This window comes from Hippopotamus amphibius, chromosome 15 (assembly GCF_030028045.1).
Source record: "Hippopotamus amphibius kiboko isolate mHipAmp2 chromosome 15, mHipAmp2.hap2, whole genome shotgun sequence".
NCBI classification, from domain to species: Eukaryota; Metazoa; Chordata; class Mammalia; order Artiodactyla; family Hippopotamidae; genus Hippopotamus; species Hippopotamus amphibius.
This window is the reverse complement of record NC_080200.1, coordinates 498,785-520,125: the sequence shown is the minus strand read 5'-3', so window position 1 is coordinate 520,125 and position 21,341 is coordinate 498,785. Positions and strand designations below refer to the sequence as shown.

The 21,341-nt window shown below is 67.4% G+C and overlaps 1 protein-coding gene across 1 annotated transcript in view; it reads right to left on the bottom strand.

Moving 5' to 3' along the window:
- ARID3A (AT-rich interaction domain 3A) overlaps positions 1 to 21,341 on the bottom strand; it is a 31,854-nt gene that overhangs the window by 4,669 nt on the left and 5,844 nt on the right. The window contains exons 4-5 of the mRNA XM_057709267.1: positions 3,560 to 3,632; positions 44 to 227 (exon numbers count right to left, since the gene is read on the bottom strand). Of these exons, the coding sequence (XP_057565250.1) occupies positions 44 to 227; positions 3,560 to 3,632 (257 nt within the window). The remainder of the gene's footprint in view (positions 1 to 43; positions 228 to 3,559; positions 3,633 to 21,341) is intronic.

Here is a 21,341-nt window from a genome sequence, read left to right as displayed (position 1 = left end):
GCCCCTGGGTCCCCCCGGCCCGACGCCGCGGGCGGGCGCTCACTGGGTGCGCAGCGTGAAGGCGGCGCTGGTGATGGACGTGGGCAGGTTGAGGCCCTTGGTGATCTCCCGCCACAGCTTCTTGTTGATGACCTCCACCAGGCCGCCCTTCTCCGTCACCAGCACGTACAGCATGAACAGGTCGAGCACCTGCTTGGCCATGATGGGGATGCGGTTCACGGGGGTCCCTGTGGGGAGGAGGTGCTGTCACCTGGGGCGGTGCCCGACACGTCAGTGAGAGCGGGTCCCCTCGGCGGGGTGACCGGGGGCGGCTCAGGCTCTGGGGGGCCGTCCCGGGCGCCGTGGGAGGAGCGCGGCCTCCCTGCCCCACTCACTGGACGCCAGGGGAGGAGCCCCGGGACCACAGGTGTCCCAGGGGTCCCCGTGTCCCCTGGGAGCGGGGGCGCCCAGGTGAGACCCCTGCTCGCGAGAGCCCTGGGGATGCAGCTCTGCCTCAGTCTCTCCATCAGGGACCTGGCCTCAGGCCGCGCTCACCTGGAGGGGGGAGGGGTGTGGCAGGGCCAGCCTGGGGGCCCAGCGTGAGAAACACAGCCTCTGTTACTCCTCCTCCAACAGCGACTCTGCTGTGTTCCCAGAGGCTGGCTCCCTCCAGGTCCTGCGGCTGCGCAGTGGGGGAGGGGGGCTTGGTTGATCCACTTTGCAGCTTAGACAGTGGGGAGGGGGGCCAGGCCTGGGAGGGAGGGGGGAGGTGGGTGGGCCCGCTGCCCTGGGAGGCGGGCTCCTCCCTTCAGACGGGCCTGCTCCCTTCTCCCACCCTCCCTGATGCGCCAAGCCCCTAGACACATCATCCCCGTCACCCAGAAGCCCCAGCGTGGGAGCCGTCGGGTCTCAGCGCGGCCTCCTGGCACCTTCCTGGCCGAGGGTGGAGAAGCGACCATTTAAACCTGTCTCCCTGGCTGTGAAGTTCCAGGTTTCCTGTCTGTGGCCCCCACCTGCTGTCCTGCTCACTCGGGGTTCCCCTGCGCCCAGCCTGGCATACAGCAGGTGCTCAGTCAATAACAGCGAAGGCTGAGAGGCCCGCATCCCAACCCAGGGGGCACGCCTGCCGCCCCTGCAGAGATGGCAAAGGGAGGCCCCGGGATGGGATCCGGCTCCCGCACCCACCGTGGACGATGCCGTGCCTGGGACCCTGGTTCCTGGTCCCCTCCACCCCCCCCCCCCCAAAGCTGGACATCCCAGAACCACCCCGCCAACGTGGGCCGCTCCCGGGCCCTTCCTGGGTTGCAAAATCCTCAACAAATGAAGACCACCTGGAGGAGGTGGAGGGGGCTGGGACTCAGAGCCCCCACCCTGCCCACTGCACTTTCCAGCCCACAAAGGAGAGAGCAAAGCAAGGCCAGGTGTCAGCGGCACACCCGGCCCCGGAGAGGCGCCCACAGGCCCTGGTCGGGAAAGAGAGAGGAGGACTGATACCAGAACTCCTCCTGAGACGTGCGCCCAGCTCCCCAGCTGGGCAGCAGACGGCCAGCGGATGTTTACAGAAGGAGAAGGGCTGGGAGAGCACAGAGAGACATTGATGGAGGCCGGTGGGCGGGGCGGGGGGTCACGGGGGGCTGATAAGGAAGGGTGGAGAAGTCGTCAAGGAAACCAAGGGTGGGGTGCAGGCAGGACCCTCCTCCATTGCCAGCCCCCAGAGGAAGGGGATTCGAAGAGATATCCAGTTGGAGGCTTTTACTTTGTGATGTGGGGAAAAAAATTACTTCCTCCCTGGAGTGAAGGGGAAAGGGCTTGTGGGATGCAGGACATGGTGTCCAGATTCTCAGCCTCAAAGCCCCCCACCCCAATTACAGCGCGGAGAGTTCAAGAGGAGGCCAGGGAAGAGAGGACCTTGGAGCTGGGTATTGAGGGATGTATAGGAGTTTGTTGCATCCTGTCCTCCAGGAGCACCTGGCTTGGTGAGGGAGACAGGGCTGGACACAGACCCTTGAAGCCCTGTGTGGCTAGGAGCTGCGGCCCCAGAGGACCCCTGCCTCGCCCGCACCCCCCTCGGGGGAGCTCACCACACTTCCTCTGTGCCTCAAGAACACCAGGCACACAGTCTTGGGCAAAATGGGTGGGCTCCCAGCTTGGGAGCTTGGAGCCCCGTGACGGAGGGGAGGTGGGGGGCTCAGGCAGGTGTGGATGGGATGATAAAGGGTGGGTAGGATCTCTCTGACCACACAGCAGGCAGCAGGCCTGGCCAGGCTGGACGATAACCAGGACTGGGTCTGGATGGCTCCACCCCCGGCACAGGAGGGGTTAACGTGCAGGCCACAGCCCCCTCCCCTTTCATCTCCTTCCCTTCCGGCTGGGCCTCCCTGGGCCTGTGTTTACAGAAGCTGCTCGCAGGGAGGGGCAGGCAGGGGCCCTGGACAAAGAAGCCGCCAGGCTGGCCCCTGCGGCCCCTGCCGTGGCCAGAGACCCTGCAGCCACCCTGCCCCCCACCGGCCCCGCCCTGGCCCCGCCCCTTCCTGCTTCTGTGGCTCAGAGGGCCTCTCTCTCCAGGCCTCAGTTTCCTTCCCTGAACAGTGGGGGCGGGGGGGGAGGAAGTATCAGGGAAGTGAGCCCCACCCCGCAGAGGGTGCTCCTAGGACCCCCATCTGGCTGGTGGGGCCAGACCTGGGCCTCAGCCCTGCGGCAGCTCCAAGCTGGGGTGGGAGGGCCTGTGGACCCTCTGGGGGCTCCCCTCCTGCATCCTCCCTGGGCCTGGCTCACCGTGAACGCCCCTGAGGAGCCCCAGTGTCCCCACCTGGACACCCACCCAGACCGGTCCCTGCTCCCCAGGCCTGGCCTCTGTCCCTGGTCATCGCGCAGTTCTCAAGGCCGGGTCTGGCATCCGCCTCGCCCCGACCCCGGGGCGTGGGGCGTGGGGGGTGGGTAGAGGTGGCCCCGGCCTGGTATGCCTGGTATGCTGTTGGCCCAACTGTGGCCCGGCACTCAGCACATCTGGGCCCTGTCACATGGTGGGGAGTGTTGGTGGCCCATCTTCCAGGTGGGGGAACTGAGGCCCCAGGCGGCTGCAGGGAGGGGTCCAGACACAAGCCTCCCGCCAGCACCGCAGGAAGGCCAGCCTCTGGCCTGCAGGGAGCGTGCGTCCTGGTGCCCAGCGCCCGCCGGTGAATCCAACTCTGCTCCCCAAACAGAGGACACGAGGACCCCACTGCGCCCGGGTCTCGCAGCAAGGGAGGAAGCCTGGACTGTCAGTTCCGGGTCGGGGCCCTGAGACCACCCCGCACCTAAGGACCTGCCCCTCGGACTCTCACCGCTGCGCCTCCCCCACCAGACCTGCAGGGCTGGGCTGGGTCTCCCCTGTCGGGTGCCCGTGGCAGGATGGCGCGTCTTCTCTCAGAGCCCCCCCACCACGGCGGGGCTGTGTCTCCCCGCTTAGGCATCTCTTGGATGCCTCCACCCACGGGGAGCTCACTCACGGCCTCTCTGACACACCTGCCCTGCGCCGTGGGCAGCAGGACCCCTCCTCCCGTGTGCTCGTTCCCGGGACTTCCCGGCGGGCGGGCCTCACCTCGCTTCTGCATGAAGCTGAACAAGTCGTCCAGGAACTCCTTCCTCTTGGGGTCCCCGTCCAGTTCGTAGAGCTGCGAGGGCAGGGAGGGGATGGGTTTGCTGGTGCCAGAGCTTGGGTGCGGGTGCCGCAGCCACGTGGCACGGAGGGCCGACTGAGGGGACTGCTGGCAGAACAGGCACCGGGGGTCCCGGCCCCAGACCCCCGGCCCCCCCACCGTCCAAACATCTCCCGAGGCCCCACTGAGCAGACCGTGAGCCTGCCCCCCACCGTCAGACAAGGGCACTGAGACACCTGTCCTGGGGTGGCCACAAAAGCTGACCACACACTTGGCCTACACCACGGAGACGGGTCCTCTCCCGGTTCTGGAGGCCAGACGTCTGGGATCCAGGAGGGGCAGGCCTCCCCTGCAGAGGCTCCGGGGAGGGTCCTTCCTGCCTCGTCAGTTCCTGGGGTCCCGGGTGCCCTGGGCCCGTGGCTGCGTCACCCCAGCCCCTGCCTCCACCTGGCCGTGGCCTCTCCCTGTGTGTGGGTGTCCGAATCCCCCTCTTCTCGTGGGCCATCCCTCACTGGCTTCAGGGCTGCTTCATCTCCACCCGTAACGAATCACATCTGCAAAGACCCCATTCCCAAATCACAGGTACCTGGCGCTCAGGCTTGAACACGTCATTTGGGGGACAGTTAGTCCCACCCAGGGCACCGCCACCGTGGGGACGGTGGACAGCCAGCACTGTCCCCCGAGTCACACGCGTGTGCTCCAGAGAGACGGCCCGCCTAGTAGCCGAGGCACCGAGTCAGGACCCTCCGGGACTCTCAGCCCGGGCTCTGTCCTGGGTTCCCCGGCCATCCAGGTGGGGAGAGGGCCTCGGGCCGGGGTATCAGTGGGGCAGGGGGTCCCAGCAGAGATAATTAGAGAGCAAAGCTGGCTTTGGGGGGGTGGGGGGGGGGCCAAGGAGAAGCAGTGCAAGTAACAGGCTTCAAATAAGCCCTGGGGAACGTGGCCCGGGGCCCCCTGGACACAGCCCGGGCAGGGCTGTGGGGGGCCTTGAAACCACCCATCAGCCCCAGCTGGGATAACCCGTCAGCGGGGCCCAAGAACACACGGACACCCAGCTCCTACCACACGGCACATCCCCGGGCCCGGGGAGGCAGGGTCCTTGCGGCGGCTACGCTCGGCCACCTGGCCCCTCTCCGGGCCTCAGTTTCCCCATCTGTGTAATGGAGACAACGTGGGGCCTGCAGGGCACGGGAGCCGGGAGCCCAGACCTGGGTGGTCCAGGCCGGGCCTCTGTCTCCGCCCTGCCCGGGCCAGGCGGGCCAGCCGCATTCCTGCCCTGATTTATGGTGGCCTGGGAGGCCCGGAGCTCCCCCTGCCTGAGGGCTGTGGGGCCCGCAGGTGGGCCTTCCCCTGGCGTGCCCCTCACCCCACTCTCCCCGGCACCCCCAGCCCCTCCATCAGAGCCCTGTGGTTCACACGCTGGTCCGGTCTCCTGTTTGCCTGCCCGGGGGCGGGGGTGGGCGGATGGATGGGGATTCTGTCTGTTTTGTTTCCAGTGTGTAAAACGGGGCGAAGCACACAGCAGTTGCTTACTATACGCTCGTTACGCGAAGGGCCCGGCTGGGCAGAGAAGATCAGAGACGTGTGGGGAACCGCCCTCAAGTTCCCACCCACCAGGACCCTCAGGACGGGCCCTCATCCGTTAACGGGGTCTCTGCAGACATCGCTCGTTACCATGAGGTCCCAGAGCAGGGCGACGGACATCCTCACGAGAGGAGGGGAGACAGACAGACACACGGGAGGAGGGGAGACAGACAGACACACGGGAGGAGGGGAGACAGACAGACACACGGGAGGCGGAGGGGGAGGCTGGTGATGCCTGGAGCCTCCGGAGGCTGGAACGGGCACGGAGGACCCTCCGCGGGAGCCTCTGGAGGGAGCGCGGCCAGGTCACAGCCGGAGCCCAGACGTCAGTCCTGCAGAACTGAACGGAACGGAACCCCGAGCGGAGATCCCGGCCGTTCTAAGCCGCCCAGCTTGTGGGCATTTGTCATAGCCGCTCCGGGAAGGTCCCAGGGGACCCCTGAACCTCAAACGTCTCCTGACAAGGGGGCGACACCTCCGCCCTTGAGATGCTGACCCTGGTGGAGGGGGCCCGCCCTGTGCGAACCCCTTTCCAGGCCCAGCCCTCACAAGACAGCACAGTGCCCCTCCCGCCCCCGTCTCCCCACCTTTCTGGGACAGTGGGTGACGTGCACGACAGCTTCACCCTGAGCTCCCAGAACCACCTGGACCCCCAGATTCCAGGTGGGGAAACTGAGGCTCAGGGCAGGGAACAGGTGCCGGGCCGGCTTGGTGGGGGGCCCGCTGACCCCCAGGCCAAACGGTGGGCGGGCTCCAGAGGCAGGGCCAGACCCCCGAGGGGCCAGGACATTGTGCGAGGCCATAAAGGGGGTGAGCAGGGCCCCCGCTGCCGCTGGAGGAGGCAGCTTTAATGGCCGTTGCTGTGGGCAGCTGACGACAAAGACAGGCAGTAAAGGCTGCCCCGGCCCTGCGGGGCTCCGGCCCCAGGTTCCGCACCCCTGCGGGGCGTGTGCTGCCCTGGCCGGCCAGCTAGGCCTGCCCACCAGGCCCCAGGGATGGGGGCGCTGGGGACAGTGTCCAGGCCCCCCTTGTGAGCCACAGAGCTGGGCCACGACACTTCCTGGGCCACGCCCAGGCCTCGGGTCCTCCGGCTGAAACCCCGTCCCGTTCTGGACAGGCCAGGAGGCACTGTCGTACCCCGAGCCACAAACCCAGGCTGGAGGTTGGGCAAAACCTCCGGGAACGCCCCGCTCGGGCTGAGGCCTGAGATAAACCGCCCTCCTGTCCCCTCCCCAAAGCCTGATCTCCCCGGGGCCGCGGGCGCTCCGATCACGGGGCCACCTCCGGCTCCCGCCTGCTCTGAGGACGCCCCGCCTCCCTGCGGCCACGCGGTCCCTGAGGACCTGCCAGGGCCGCTCCTGGCTGACCCCTCACCGGCCTCCCCGCCAGGGCCCGGGTCCCACCTCCAGGCCTCTGACCTGGCAGCTCCCCGCTCCGGAATGCCGTCCCGGCCCAGTCCTAGCTCTGCCCCGCGGGCCTCCCGGTCGCCAGGTCCCTGTTCCCACGGCTCCCTGGAGGGAAGCCCCGCGCCTGTGCTCTCACTCGAAGCACGTCCACTGACTGCGGGTGACTCTCGTGTGCTCCCCGCACCCGCCCTGCCCCGGCACCCCCGAGCTGCACGGGTCCACACAGGGGTCCAGCCTCCTGTCCACCTGCCCTGGTAGAGAGGTCACCGGGGTACGCCCCGCCCCCACCGCGGGGCCCCTCCATCGGTCTCGGCTGTGGCGGGGCCCCTTCCCCGTGACCAAGGGCGTCTGTCTGCTAGTTACCAAGGCTGGGCTGCCCACGAGTCCATCCTCCCCTTCCCAGCACCACCCACTGCACAGAAGGGAAACTGAGGCACAGACCAGGCAGGGCCAAGCCCTCGCCCCCCCACCCCCACCCCGGCTCAGCAGCCTGGGTGAGACACTCCTTGGCTCCAGAGTCTCCCGTGGCTCCCCATCACCCCCGTCAAGGCTCTCACGTCCCCTGTGGACACTGCTGGCCTGTCACCTCCTCGCCTACGCCTCCCTCTGCTCGGCCCCCTTGGGCCTTGTCATGCGTTCTGAGCAAAAGGCTCAGGCCCTCACCCCAGGGCCTTTGCACCTGCGGCTCCCTCCCCCGGAATGCCGTTTCCCGGATCTCCTCTCCTCCCTTCCTCTCCGCGAGGCTCCCTCCTTCCCCTCCGGACCCCTCCTCAACCCCCGACACCCCCCCACCCCCGCCTCAGTTTCCTCTGCAGCACGACCCAGCCTCACGCGGCACGTGGATGCTCAGCAGACACTGGACCATGTTGGGAAGAGGTGAGCAGGCCCAGGGCAGGTGGTGGGGGGAGGCTGAAGGGGGAAGGAGGGGGGACCCTCAGAAGGACCCCCCCGGGCCCCTGCGCGAGGAGGAAGAAGCAGATAGAGCGGGGCAGGCTCAGCTCCGGGAGCGGGTGGGGGAGGGGCGGGGAGAAAAAAGTGCGATCACCTCGCCCTCCCCCAAGCGCGCGAGGGGCGAACAGGAAATTCTTGTTTGTGGCCAGCGGTGAGCGTCTGCACCGCCACCGCCGCCGCCGGCCGCGGGCTGTGCTGCTGACCAGGCCTCGATAACTCCGGGGGTGGGGGTGGAGCCCCGGCCCCTGAAGCTGCCCGCGGGGTCCGGGCTGCCGTGCACGCCGTGGGCCCACGTGCCAGCCTGAGGGAGGCGCACAGGCCCGCGGCCTCCCTCAGACCCCAAGGGGGGCCCTGTGCGGGGGGAGGGGCACGCGAGGGGCCCAGGGCGGCGGTCGGCCTCGCCGAGGGGCCCAGGCTGTAACGCGGCCACCCGCCCCAGGGCCCCCGGGAGGACCTTTGCCCCCTTCGCGGTGTCTGCTCAGCCCCCTCCCGCCACCCAGGTGGCTCCAAAGTCCGCAGGGGCCCCACCTAGGGTGCACGAGGCCCCCGGGCGGCGGGGCGACTCCGGGAGGGAGGCCGTGTCCTCGGACGGCAGAGACGGGGCCACCATCAGGAGAGACCGGGAGGGCTCGGGGGACCCGCGGCCCCCGCGCCCCGGGAGGGACCAGGTCCCCGGCAGAACTGGATGCTGCAGGCAGAGGCCCACGGCTAGGAACAGGTATAAAAAGGCTCTTTTTCCTCCTCTTTCCGGCCCTGCCGTGCGGCTCATGGGATCCTTCGTTTCCCGACGAGGGCCTGAACCCAGGGCCACGGCGGTGGTGGCCCCAAGTCCTAACCACTGGGCTGCCACAGAGGTCCCGAAAAAGACCCATTTTTGCACTTCTGTCCAACACAGCTCACGGGGAACCAGAGAAGGACGTCTTCCCCTCCACGGCCAGAAGGGCGGGAAGAGACACCATCCGCGTGTGGGGACCACGGCGACCCCGCTGGAGCCCAGGCCCTGGGACGGGACAGCGGACGCGGCGTCAGGCAGGGTGGCGCCGCCCGGGAGCCTCGGCGCCTCGCTCTCACCTGCTTCCCCCTGGATCGTTGAAGACAGTATTTACGGGGGTGAAAGGCAGGCGCACAGGATTCACCGCTTTCAAGGGAACAACTCGGGACTTCCCCAGTGGTCTAGCGGTTGAGAATCCATCTTGCGAGGCAGGGGACGTGGGTTCCATACCTGGTCGGGGAGCTAAGAGCCCACAGACCGCAGGGCAACGAAGCCCACGCCACAACTAGAGAGCCTGCATGCTGCAACCACGGAGCCTGTGCGCCACAACGAAAGATCCCACGTGCTGCGACACGCGAGGCAGCCAGAAAACATAAAGTGAACAATTCAGTGGCCTTTACTACACTGACACTGTTCTGCAACCACAACCTCTACCTACTTCCAGGACATCCCATCACCCCAGAGGAAGCCCCACCCCCATCAGCAGTCACCCCACCCCCTCCCTGACAGCCAGGAGCCCCCTCTCTGTCTCTGTGGAGCTGCCAGTCCTGGACGCTTCCCATCCATGGACCCTGTGTGTCCTCCTGTGTCTGCGTCTCTCCCTGAGCCTCGTGTGCTCAGGGTCCCTCCCCGTGGTAGCGCGTCGGGGCTTCACCCCTCTCTGTGGCCCAGTGATGCTCCCGGGTGTGGAGGGACCACGTCTGTGTATCTATTTACCACCCACGTGCATCCGGGTTCTCTCTCCCTCAGGGCTATTATTAGGAATCTCACCTATTTCCATAACCTTTGGGCTTGGGACGAGAATTGATTCATTGTAACTCCTGTAAGCAACGTGAAACTGCGGCGAAAGACCACAGAAGGCCCCCTAGCTGGTAGGACACCCAAGAGCAACAAGGATGACACGTCCTCCTGGCAGCCTCCCAGGGTGGAGGGTCGGGGAGCTTTCAATCTTTACATCCAGATCAGGCTGTGTCTGCCCTGCTCTGAAGAGGCCCTTGGCCCCCTGCTGCCATCCGGAGAAGCCAGACCTCCTGCCGGCCAGGCTGGGCGGGGGGTGGGGGGGGTGCTGGTCCCTGCCCCCCACCCCCCGAGGTCCCCCTCCTCCACCCTCCCCCTCTTTGGCCCCTGCTCTGACCCCCAAGGCAGGGCAGCCCCCCAGTGACATCCCTGCGCCCCCCGTATCCGTCACGGGTCACGTGATTCTGCCCCTATGTGGGGGCAGCTTTCCTTCCCTTCTTCCTTGCCCCCCCCCGGGGAAGAGCCCCCAAGGCAGCACAGGTGACCGGGGGGAGCACGGCATGCGGCAGCGCTGAGGAAGGAAGGGAGCAGGGGGCACACCCAGCGCTCGCCCCGGGCGTCCCCTCCCGGCGCCCCCGCCCCGCCGACAAAGCCCCTCTTCACAACAGCGGGTGCGGGGCGGCCCCGCGCCCGGGATGACTCAGCGCCGGCAGCCGTTGCCCAGGTGGGCCCGGCCGGGTCCCCGGGGGCCACCCCGCCGCCCCCATTCACAGAAACGCCCACGCGCCGGGGGGGGGGCGGCCCCCGTGCCCTGCGCGGCCCCTCCTCGCGCGCCCGGTCCGCACCCTGCAGCGGGCGGGGGCTCCGTGCACGCCGGGTGACCGCGCACCTGGCGCCCTGGTGCCCCCCCGGGGCCGGGGGGTGTGGTCCTGCCCCTTCTCGCCCCGCCCCAGAGACCCCAGGACGGATGGAGGACGCTGGGACCGCCGTGGGGCTGAGGGAGGAGGCGGGGTGGGGCGGAAGGACCTGGAGTCTGGAACCCTCCCTGCCTGCGCGCCCGGCCTCAGGTTCCACGTCGTGGGGGGTGGGGAGCCGCACCACGTGGTCCCTAGGGGTCCGTAGGGGAAGCCGTGCCACAGCCCTGCTCGCGGCTCCAGGGGCAACGGGACCCTCGGGGTTGCGGCCATGACGGAGCACCTTCTGTATGGTTTTTTTTTGGGGGGGGCGGGGGCCCCCGCACGGCACAGCGTGGGGGACACAGGCCTGCAGGATCGTAGTTCCCTGACCGGGGACTGAACCCAGGCTCACCGCCGTGCCAGCACCGCGTCCTGAGCCCTGGTTCACGTCTGCGTGATGAGGCCTGTGTTGCCTGCGGATCAATGGGCCCAAGAGAGACCCGGACGCCCCCCGGGAGCCCCGGGCCCGTGAGGGGGCAGCAGGAGTCACACCCGGGCGGGGGGGAGGTGGTGACCGGGCCAGGCACCGCTGCCGCAGGATGGGGGGGGCCAGGCGGGCCTGGTGCTGCACACAGCAGGCGCATAACACAATCGACGTCCGCCGGGCGACCTCGCGCCCTTCCCACAAGTTGCCCTCCCGCTGCACCTGACCCCTGGGGCCACCCACCCGCCAGGCGCAGGACCACACGGCCCTTTCATTTCCCGTCAGCGCTCCAGGGCTGCAGGGGCCCCCACTGAGCCCGCAGGAGATTGGGGAAGTGATTCTGGGCTGGGCAGAAACATCTGCCCGCGTGCCCCCCAGCCCCCCCACCGACCGGCATGCGTCCCCACTCTGAAAAGACACGGCACCCCCACCCACGGCACAGATATTAATAAAAGTTCCAGAAACGCGTCACAGAGCCTGACCACGAAGCTGACGGGCGTTTCGAGGCGCTTCTCTCTGGATTTCCGGATTGTGAGGTTCCGGGGAAGCGCCCATGTCTCCGGGTCAGGCTTTCGTGCGACTGGGGTCTCCTGGAGCCTCGGTCTTCCCATCTGTGAAAGGGGCAGGGGCGCCCCGGGGGCATCCAGGTGGGGGACGCGCGAAGCATGGGAGCAGACGGTCCGGCTCCGGGAGGATGGGTGGGGGGCTGGGGGGGGCTGAGAGGAGGAGCCACCTCGGTGGCAGAAGAAGGCCGGTCGCCCGCCAGCCCCATGTCACAGCTGGGGACGCCAGCAGGCCCGGCATCGAGGACGCAGCCAGGACGGGAGCAACGGAGAGAAACTTCTAGGAAGGCAGCTGCCCCACAGAGGCATGCAAATGACATGCAAATCCGGGCGGGCGCCTCCCGACCACCTGGGAGGCCCCCCACCCACAGGCCCGGCTCTGAATCCACATGGGAGCCGGTTTCACACGGGGAAGCAGAGCTGCTGAGAGAAGGCCACAGAGCTGCCCTCGAACCCAGGACCGAGCCCCTTGGCGCCTCTGGACCACCCCAGAGCCTTGCGGGTTGGGGGTGGCACCCTGCCCGAGACCGCCTGGCACGCAGGCAGCACCGGGCAAACGCTTGGAGTCAAAAAGCCAAAAACCCAGAACCTTCTCCCTCTCCACTCCCCACGCCCCACCCCCCACCCCGGCAATTATGAACCCGCCGTTCCATGCTGCTCTCGCGGCATTTCGTTTCGGGGGTTCCGGGTCTCCCACAACCCAAGGACGATCGCCTCGCTACCAGGCAGCCGCCGGCTCAGAGCAGTGAGGGCTCTGAGCCCTGCACCCAGGCCTGGTGCCCGGGAGTTAAAACTCCCGCCGTGGGGTTTCTCCTGAAAGGAAGCAGCCTTGTTTCCCTGCAGAAGACCCACGGGCGGCCAGAACGCGCTGGCAGGGGTCGAGCTGGGCGTAGAGACCCACCTGCCCGGGGAGCGAGGTCCCCGAGACTCCCACCCGTGTTCACCGAGCGGAAACGCAGCAGCACCACGCCTGGTGCGGCTGGCATCGAGGGCCGTGCTGACCGCGTCCCCACCGTCCCGGGGCCGCCCGGGGGCAGCGCAGGAAGGAAGGGGGCGGCTTCCCCTCCCGCCCAGGAGTTGAGAGGAAGGGGCCCCAGAGGGTTCGGGGCCTGGGGTTCCTGCCGGGCACACCTGCAGGAGCCCCTGCCAGACCCCAAGCCGACGACAGAACAGCGGGCTCAGGGCGCCCCCGAAACCTCCTGCCGGAGGGGGACCCCCCACTCCTGGGTTATCCCACCTCCCCCGGGGCAGCTCCTGCAGTGAAGGAGGAGGAGAGATGAGACCCGTGCGGGGGGCCCGGGACCAGAGCTGGTGCCCGCCACGCCGCGCCGCGCCCTCCTCTGCCAGGATCTTCAGGGACTGGTAACTTAACAGTGATGACAAGAGAACACCAGCTGAGACACGGTCCCTGCTTTCCAGATGGGGAAACGGTGCCCAGAAAAAGGGCATCGAGAGCAGCTGCCACCTGCACCCCTGCCCAGCTGGGCCCCCCCGATGGCAAAGCCATCAGAGAAAAAAATCACTCCGGGGCTTCCCTGGTGGCGCAGGGACTAAGAAAGAATCCACCTGCCAATGCAGAGGACACGGGTTCGAGCCCTGGTCCGGGAAGATCCCACATGCCACGGAGCAACTAAGCCCGCGAGCCACAGCTACTGAGCCCATGGGCCGCAACTGCTGAGCCCGCACGCCTAGAGCCCGTGCTCTAGAAAAGAAGCCACTGCAACGAGAAGCCTGTGCACCACGACAAAGAGGGGCCCCCGCTCGCCGCAAACTAGAGAAGACCCACGCGCAGCAACGAAGACCCAACGCAGCCAAAGTAAAATAAAATAAATACATTTTATAAACTAGAAAAACAACAGCCCCCAGGAACTCCCTGGCAGGACTCCACACTTTGACAGCTGAGGGCGCAGGTTCAATCCCTGGTTGGGGAACTGAGATCCCACAAGCCACGCCCCAGGGGTGCCCTCGGGCCCCACTCCCGTCCGAGAACTGGGCACCCCGTCTGCGGGTGTGAGGACCCGCCGGAGGACACAGGGAGGGGCCAGGCAGGGTGCCAGCCGGGGTGGGGGGTCGCCAGCCCGGGAGAGGGTGGCGGCCGGGCCCATGCATGCCGTCTGCCGGGCACCCTCCAGGGTGCTCCTGGGAAAAGGGCAGGTGAGGGGTAATTACAGGGTGACGGCGGCAGGGTGGGCAGATGGGGGTGGAGGTGGGAGAGAAGAAAGGAGAAGGGGAGAGGAAGAGGCGGAGAGAGACGTGAGGGAGAGACAGAAACCAGAGGCCTGGGGACAGACGGATGTGGCTGGATTCCAGGCCCGGCGCCCACCGGTCACACCGGCTCCAGCCTCCAGCAGAGGCCCCGGCCCAGCCGGAGTCCCAGGGAACAACCTATGGGACTCGTCCTAAAAGCGGGGGATAAAGAACAGGAAGAAGGGGACTCCCCTGGCGGTCCAGTGGTCAGGGCTCCGCACTCTCACTGCAGGAGACGGGGCTTCCACCCCTGCTTGGGGAACTGAGATCCCGTGCGCCGCGCGGCCAGGAATACACGCGAGACAGAAGAAGGGGGCGGCCCACCCCATCCAGAGCTGGCAGCCCTGGCGCGGGGGCTGCCCCCCTGGGTGGGGATCTCACAAGCCCGGAAGATCCACCTGGAAGCAACGCGGTGGGGCTGGCGGCAGAGGCTGGGGTGGCCACAGGGACCCCCGAGGCTCTCACGGAGCAGAAAGCGACACAGCACCAGGCCCATGGCCATTCCAGCCCGGACAGAGATGCCCGGCCCACCCTCACGGACACCAGCAAGATTCACACCCCCCGCCTTGTGGGAGACCGCCGGCGCCACCCAGACACGCCACACGGCCCCCCGCCTGGACCTCCACAGGGCGTGGACAGGTGTCTGCACCACGGCTGCACACGGACACCCCCCTCATCTGGACACAGGCCCCCACCCCTACACGTGGACCCTCCCCATGTGCCAAAGCCCAGCAGGTCCCGCCACCCCGCCAGCCATGGTCTCCAGGCACACACGGACACGCCCGTCCAGCCAGACACAGACACACCAACACAGACACACCCTCGCCCGCTGGCCGGCTCGCAGATAATGGCCCCAGACGGCCCGCCCGCGCCCTCGGCCGCCGCGCCCACCCAGCCCCCAGGGCCCCGTGCCCCTGCTGCCACATGGCCCCAAGGGCAACCACTTCTGTCTGCTCTGTTCACAGGTGCATCCCCGGCACCCAGAACGGGGCTGCGTACACAGCAGGTGCGCCACACGTGCTTGTGGAAGGGCCAGACTCGGACACACGTGCACGTGGGCGCGGAGCCTGGCCTCTGTGCCGTAAAGCAGTCCCACGAGCCCATGGACCACACGGTTGGGGGGGCCCCTCAGGAGGCTCCGTGGCCGGCCAGGCTCCCCGAGAATCTGCCCAGAACCGCTGAGCCCCAAGGATCAGGGACCCAAACCCCTCACTGGATCTCGTATTCATTTCCTAGGATGGCCAGGGGCCGTGGGGCTCGGCACAGGGGTTTGTCCTTCCACGGTCCTGGAGCCCAGACACCCAGAATCCAGGTGGGGCAGGGCCACGCTCCCTCCAGAGGCTTGGGGGAAGGGTCCTCCTTGCCTCTTCCAGCTCCTGGGGCCTCTGGGTCTGTGGCCACATCACCCCAATCTCTGCCCCCAACATCACAGGCCATTTTCTGTCTCCGTCCTCCTTTTCTAAGGACACCGGCCACCCTCCTCCACTGTGGCCTCCTCTTAACCGCGTGACACCTGCAAAGACCACATTTCCAAACGAGGCCCCAGTTCTGAGGTTCTGGGCGGAAGTGAGTTTTGGGGGGCACCGTTCACCCCCAACAGAGTTCTTCCTGGAATGCGGGGTTTAATCTGTCCGACAGTCACCATCTGGAAGACTCTGTGCCCGCCCGCCCCCCGTCGGCCCCACGAGACCCCCAGCCCTGACCGAGGAGCAAGGTTTCCTCCCGCGCTGGGGCCTTCAAGAGGGAGATTCGTTACCGTTTAACCCCGTGACCCCCATTGTCCTCTGGCCGAGCGCAGTCGGGCGAGCAGAGGAGGGCGGTCCGGCCCCGCCCCAGCGCGTGCCCGCCCACCCGCAGCCCGCGCCCCAGCTGCCCCCAGCCCCACCCGGAGCCGTGGACGGCGTCCACAAATGGGGCCGCTGGGCCCTGCAGCAGGCCCGGGACGCCCCTCCAAGCGCCGCAGGGGTGCTGGCTCGAGACCAGAAGGCTCTGCAGGTTGCAGGGTCTTTGTGTCGGGCGGGGAAACCGAGGCGCGGAGCGGGGGAGCCCTGCCGGGCACCCCCCGACGGCACCTCTGGATCAGAGAGGGCGCACCCCCGCTCAGGATCACACAGCACGTGAGCGGAGGGAGGCATGGACGCCGGTGGACCCCCTGCAGCCCCCAAGGCCCCGGTCACACCTCGCGGCTCCCTGGGGCTGCGTCAGCACGGAGGCTCAGGGAGCCCTGCGGGCAGGTGCGGGCGGCGGACCTGTGCTCCGGCCGCCGGAACTTTCTGGCTGATGGTTAACGGGCCCCCCCCACACCCTCAAGATTCCCGAGACCCAGGGCCGGGGGCAGGCGGGGGGCATGCAAGGCTCTCACACAGGCGCCGTGCACACACACACACAGGCATGAGCTTGCAGACCCCCAGGCACACAGCCACGTGCACAGAAAACAGCCCCAGGAGAGAGCCGCCCACCATCCACCGCACAGACAGGCGGAACACGCTTGGCGCGGGGGTCGATGCTCAGGGAGGCAGGCTCAGACCCCCACGTGCACCACCGTGTGCGTGTCACGTGATGCGCACACAGATGGACACGAACACTCCAGACACGGGCACACACGCAGGCTCCTGAGGTGACAGATGCACACACAAGACACCGCAGACGGGTCCACGTGGCCCCAGGCCGTGCACACGGACACGCGGGGGAGCCACGCCAGCGCACGAGTGGGCACGGACACGGGGGGGGGGGGGTCTCAAGATGCCCCCAGAGCCCCAGCTCTGCAGACCCAGACCCCGACACACGTGGGGCCCCTCGAGACGGGCCCCCCCAGCCCACAGGGACCCTGGGCAGCCTCCCCGTCCCCACACGCACACACTGGCCCACGTCAGCGGGCGGGACCCCACGTGCTCCCTGCGCCCGCCGCGCACCACGCCCTCCGGCAGCCGCGTGTGTTATTAGAGCGCGTGGGGAGGGGCCGGGCGCTTGGCAGCGGCCACCAGGCTGAGGAGCGGCGGTGGGCGTGGGGCCAGGCCGCAGCGGCAGTGACCCCGCGGCGGTGACCGGGCGGCCGGGCGGCGGCGCCGGGGCCAGATAAGGCTCTTCCGGCTGAGTCAGTGTGGTTCCCAGGGCTGGCACGGGCAGGGGCACGGTGCCAGGGCTGCAGGCGGGCATCCTCCCCGCGCCCGCCACGGCCCGCCTGGCTCCGCGCCAGCAGCCGCAGTGCCTTTGATGAGGCGGGTTGCTGCCCCGGGCGGGCAGGGCTGGGCTCCCGGGGGGCTTCCCAGCACCGGTCCCGCCCCCAGTGCCCCAGGAAGACAGCCGGCGCCAGAGGCGGCCCGCAGGACCCACGGGCCTGGCCCCTAGCCCACGCTGCCCCGAGCACACCAGCTAAACGTCGCCGGGCTCAGAAGCCAGTGCCTGACCTCCAGCCTGTGCCCAGAGCACCCTCGTCCACCACAAACGCTCATCCTCCTCCCTGGCCCCGCAGGCCCGGCTGCAGTGCCGGCCTCTTCCACTCCTGCCTGGACCGTGGACCCCAGAAGGCTCCTCCCACCATCCCTCTCTCTCCCCCAGTGCTAAACCATGCTAAGGTCCCCCTCTGAGCCCACCTTTGGTTTGCCCTAATGTCTGCCCGCTCCTACCCCTCCCACTTTATGTTCCAGCCACACCGTGCTGAGACGCAGACCCTAACCCATCTTTCTCCATCTGGCCAACTCTTACATATCCTGCAAAGCCCCAGCTCCAAAGCCCATTCCTCTGGGGAACCTTCCCTCTAGCCAAGCTCTGACTCTTCACGGCTGGAGTGCCTATGTCCATCTCTGGCCCCGCAGGCTCTGGGAGCTCCCCGTAGGATGAAGGAAACATCTGCCACCTCCTCCTGGAGCCCCGGCAATTCCTGCTCCCCACCCCCTCCCCAAGCAACTCTCACGAGCCCAGAGATGTTCACTGCAGTGTTGTTTACAACAGGGAAACAGGAAAACAGGAGACCAACGCGTTGGTGTTGGCCCCACGAGGGAACCTGCCGCAGCTGAAAAGAACCAGACTACTGGGAACACTGATAAGACAGACAGATGCAGGGTGAAAATGACGCGGAAAAATGAGGAAGGCAGTGCGTCCAGCTCAGCGTTTGGTGGCCTCTGGCAGCTGGCAGCCCCCTGAAACATCACACGTCGGTACCTGACCCGTGACGTTTCTGCGTAAAGAGACAGAGAAAGGCCCAGAAAAACCTCAGCTGGTACCAGCCAGGTCGGGGGGCTGGTGGGCCTCAGGCCTCCCTGGAAGCCTCCTTCTTCCCTCCCAGAATGCTGTGGAGTCACTTCTGGAGTCAAAAAAGGACCCCAAAAGTGCACATACGTGTATTTTCCGTCATCGAAAAAAAAGTCTAAGTGAGCTGAAAGGGGCAGAAAAAAAAACAAAACATGACCCTCAGCCTCTTGCTGTGGATGCATCTGAGGCTCGGGGCTTCACCCCACGTTTCCTGAACCCCTTTCCGGGGCCACACACGCTGGGGTGGAGGACACCCTCGGGAATGCATCAGGCCCCAGGAGGCCCCGGGAGGGGAGGGGAATGGGCCTGGAGCCCGAGGCCGCTGGAGGCCTTTCCTGCCTGGGGGCCTGTGTGTCCAGGCAGTGGATCCTGACACCCTGCTGTGGGGCCCCCGGGACCAACCGCCTCCACTTCAGACCAGAAGACTGAGGCTCCCAGGGCCACCCAGGCTCCCCCGAAACCTGCAGCGCTCTCACCACCCACCCGCCCCTCCAGGACACCCCGGAGTCGAGCCCCAGCTCTGACACCTCCCCTGTGTGACCGTGGGCAAGCGGCTTGACTGCTCTGGGCCTCGGCTTCCCCATCTGCACAAAGGAGACCGAGGCAGTGCGCCCCCCCCAAGTGAGGGGAGACGAGACACACGTCACTCAGTCTGCTGCCTGTGCGTACCTGGGCGACAGATACCGGCCAGAAACGTCACCTCTACGCCTCTAAGCTCACTTACAAGCTGTGGCCCTTGGAAGGGAGGAGAAGGAAGATCCCAACATTTAATGCAAATCAGAACCACAGTGAGACAGCACGCCACCCCCACCAGGACAGCTGGAATCAAAGTCACAGCCACACGTGTCGGCGAGGACGCGGAGAGCCTGGACCCTCGCGTGGCCGGTGGGGATGCAAAATGGAGAGGCCACCGCGAACCACAGCGCCTGCTCAGGAGCCCGCGCGCAGAGCTCCCGCGTGACGCGGCACCCCCACGCCTAGCGACGCGCCCCTGAGAACGGAAAGCACCCGTTCACGCACAAACGCGCTCACGCACGGTCGTAACAGCCAAACAGAGAAACGACCCACGTGTCCACCGACGGGTGAGCGCATAAACACAGTGCAAGCGCCGGATACGTGCATCTGACAACGTCACTCGGCTGCGAGAAGGACAGAAGCCCTGACGCGCGCTACCGCGTGGAGGGACCCTGAGGACACGAGGCTCAGGGAGAGACGCGGACGCAGGACGACACGCAGGGTGTGACTCCACGGATGGGAAATGTCCAGAACAGGCAGATCCACCGGGACAGAGAGCGGGTTAGTGTTGTCGGGGGCTGGGGAGGGGGTGGGGTAACAGCCACGCGGTAGCTTTTAAAAGGTTTATCTTCGAGGTGACGAAAGCGTCCTGAGGTTGACTCTGACGACGGCTGCACAGCCCCGTGGACGTGCGAAAACCCGCTGAGCTGCACTTTCAACGGGCGAACTCTGCTACGTGAATTTTATGTCAATAAAGCTGTTAACAAAAAAACCAGCGTGTATTCGAGCCTTTGAGACCAAGGATTCAAATCCTTAAGTGGCTGAAGATCTGCGATTATGAGTCTGCTGGCTTAAAATCCCACAACGGCACTTGCTCGAGAGCCCGGGCACAGCCCTGCCGGTGACAGGAAGCCACCAGGATGTCCCCAGGATGCCGCATCTGATGGCAGCAGGCTGAGATCCCGACCGCTCCCCGTGACGCGCGGCGATCCCAGCGCTGGCCTCCGGCAGCGCGAGTCCCTGGGGCCCCCCGGCAGCGAGGCTCCAGGCTTTCAAGGAAAGATTCCACGGCCGAGAGCCCACTGCTCCCGGGGCCTCCCCAGCCTGGCTGCCCCCCAGACCCCGGCGCCGGCGGCAGAATTTCACGGCTGTCGAGGGTTTTCGGGCGGAAGTCGGGCCCAGGCCCTGCCAAGACTGGGGAGGAAGAGGCAGAGACGCTGCCAAGCAGGCGGCCGACCGGCCCGGCTGCCACGTGCCAGGAAGGGGGTGGGGCAGGCGCCAGAGTCAACACAGCCCCCGACATCTGCTGGGCTGGCTGGGCCCGCGCCACTGTTGCCACGGGCCACACAGGTGCCCGGCCAGCTGGGCAGGAGGGCAGCGCCGGCAGCTGAACCTGCCCTAGACGAGCGGGAGGGAGATCCTGGCCCTGCAGGACGGCCCCCCGCCTGCCCGCACGCTGCTCCCTTAGCCCTCACTGCCGTGGAATCCACTCCCATTCCCCGCGGGGCAGCGGTGGCACCTGGCCTCCACACACAAGCCAAGCTGCGTCCTACCCCAGGGCCTTTGCACGGGCTCTTTCCTCTGCCAGCCGCACCACCGTCCCTCGGTGTGAGGGCCTAGCGCCTCCTCCGACCAGACCTGGCCCAAGTGCCACATCCCGAGAGGCCTCCCCACATCCCGGCTGGATGCCAGCCCACGTCTCTTCACCCCTTCCTACCCATCTGTTTACACACCTCCTCCGTGCCCAGCAGGCGCATCCCGTAGGCGCCCCATGAGCACGAGACTGACTGCGTGACCCGGGTTCCCTGCGCCCCTCAGGCCTCAACTTTCTCATCCGCGACCTGACCCTGGGCATCCTCAAGACACCATCCGGGTCCCAGACCAGGGGGACAATGGCCCCGGAGGCCCTTTGCTCCTGACAGGCTGCAGGGGTTTTGTGGTCAGGACACCTCATCCCTGGGGTACCTGTCCACCCCCAACCCCGCCGGGGCTGTGACCGCGTCCCTTCCTAGGGCCTGGCCGTGACCCTGCGAGGCCGCGGGTGTCTGCCCGGCTCGGGCCCTCGCCTGGGGCTCCCTGAGGGTTAGACTCAGGGCCGCTGGCAAACCCTCCCTGAGTCCGTACACACAGCTCACCCAGCAGGTTCCCGCTCGTGTAACTTTGGCCCCAGCAGACATCAGACGTTCTGGGAAACACGCCCCCCCACCGCCATGTCTTGCCTCCGTTCCCTCATCTGCGGAACCAGACAGACAGCCGCCCAGCCACAAGCGCCTCCTCCAGAACGGGAGGGAAACCGAGGCAGGGAGCAGGGTGGGCCCTTGACCCCGGGCACTGGCTCAGGCTGGGGTCCACACGCAGGGGCAGAGCCTCCAGGTTGGAGGGGGCGGCCGGCCACGCCCTGAGGAGGTGGCGTCCGCTGGCTGTCCTCCCGCCCCCAGCACTGCCACCCGCGTGCCAGGACCCAGCGGAAGCCAGGCAGCGCCATCCAGCCCGAGATGCCTGGGCAGTGGGTGAACGGCTCACTCCTCAGGCTGGCCTCCCGCTCGGGCCGTGCCCCGGCCGTGCCCCCCCCAGGGACACTGGCTCCTCCTGCCTTTACAGCTGCCCTGCCGCTCCCGTCAAGACCCCGGCGTGTGTCCCCACGCGGCGTGTCCAGGGTCCAGTTCTGTACCCTATCTGAGTCTCCTGAGGGTCCCTCTGGCCGTTCGGGGAGCCGACCGGCGCTGGGGGGGAGGCCCAAGGCCGCACACGGCCACCTCCCGGCCCCGGTGCGCCTGGCGCGTCCACACACAGGCGTGGGCGCTGGGCCGGGGAGGCCGGGTCCCCGCCGTGCACTCTCGGAGATCGGGGCAGGGCCCAGCTGGCCTCGGGCTGGAAT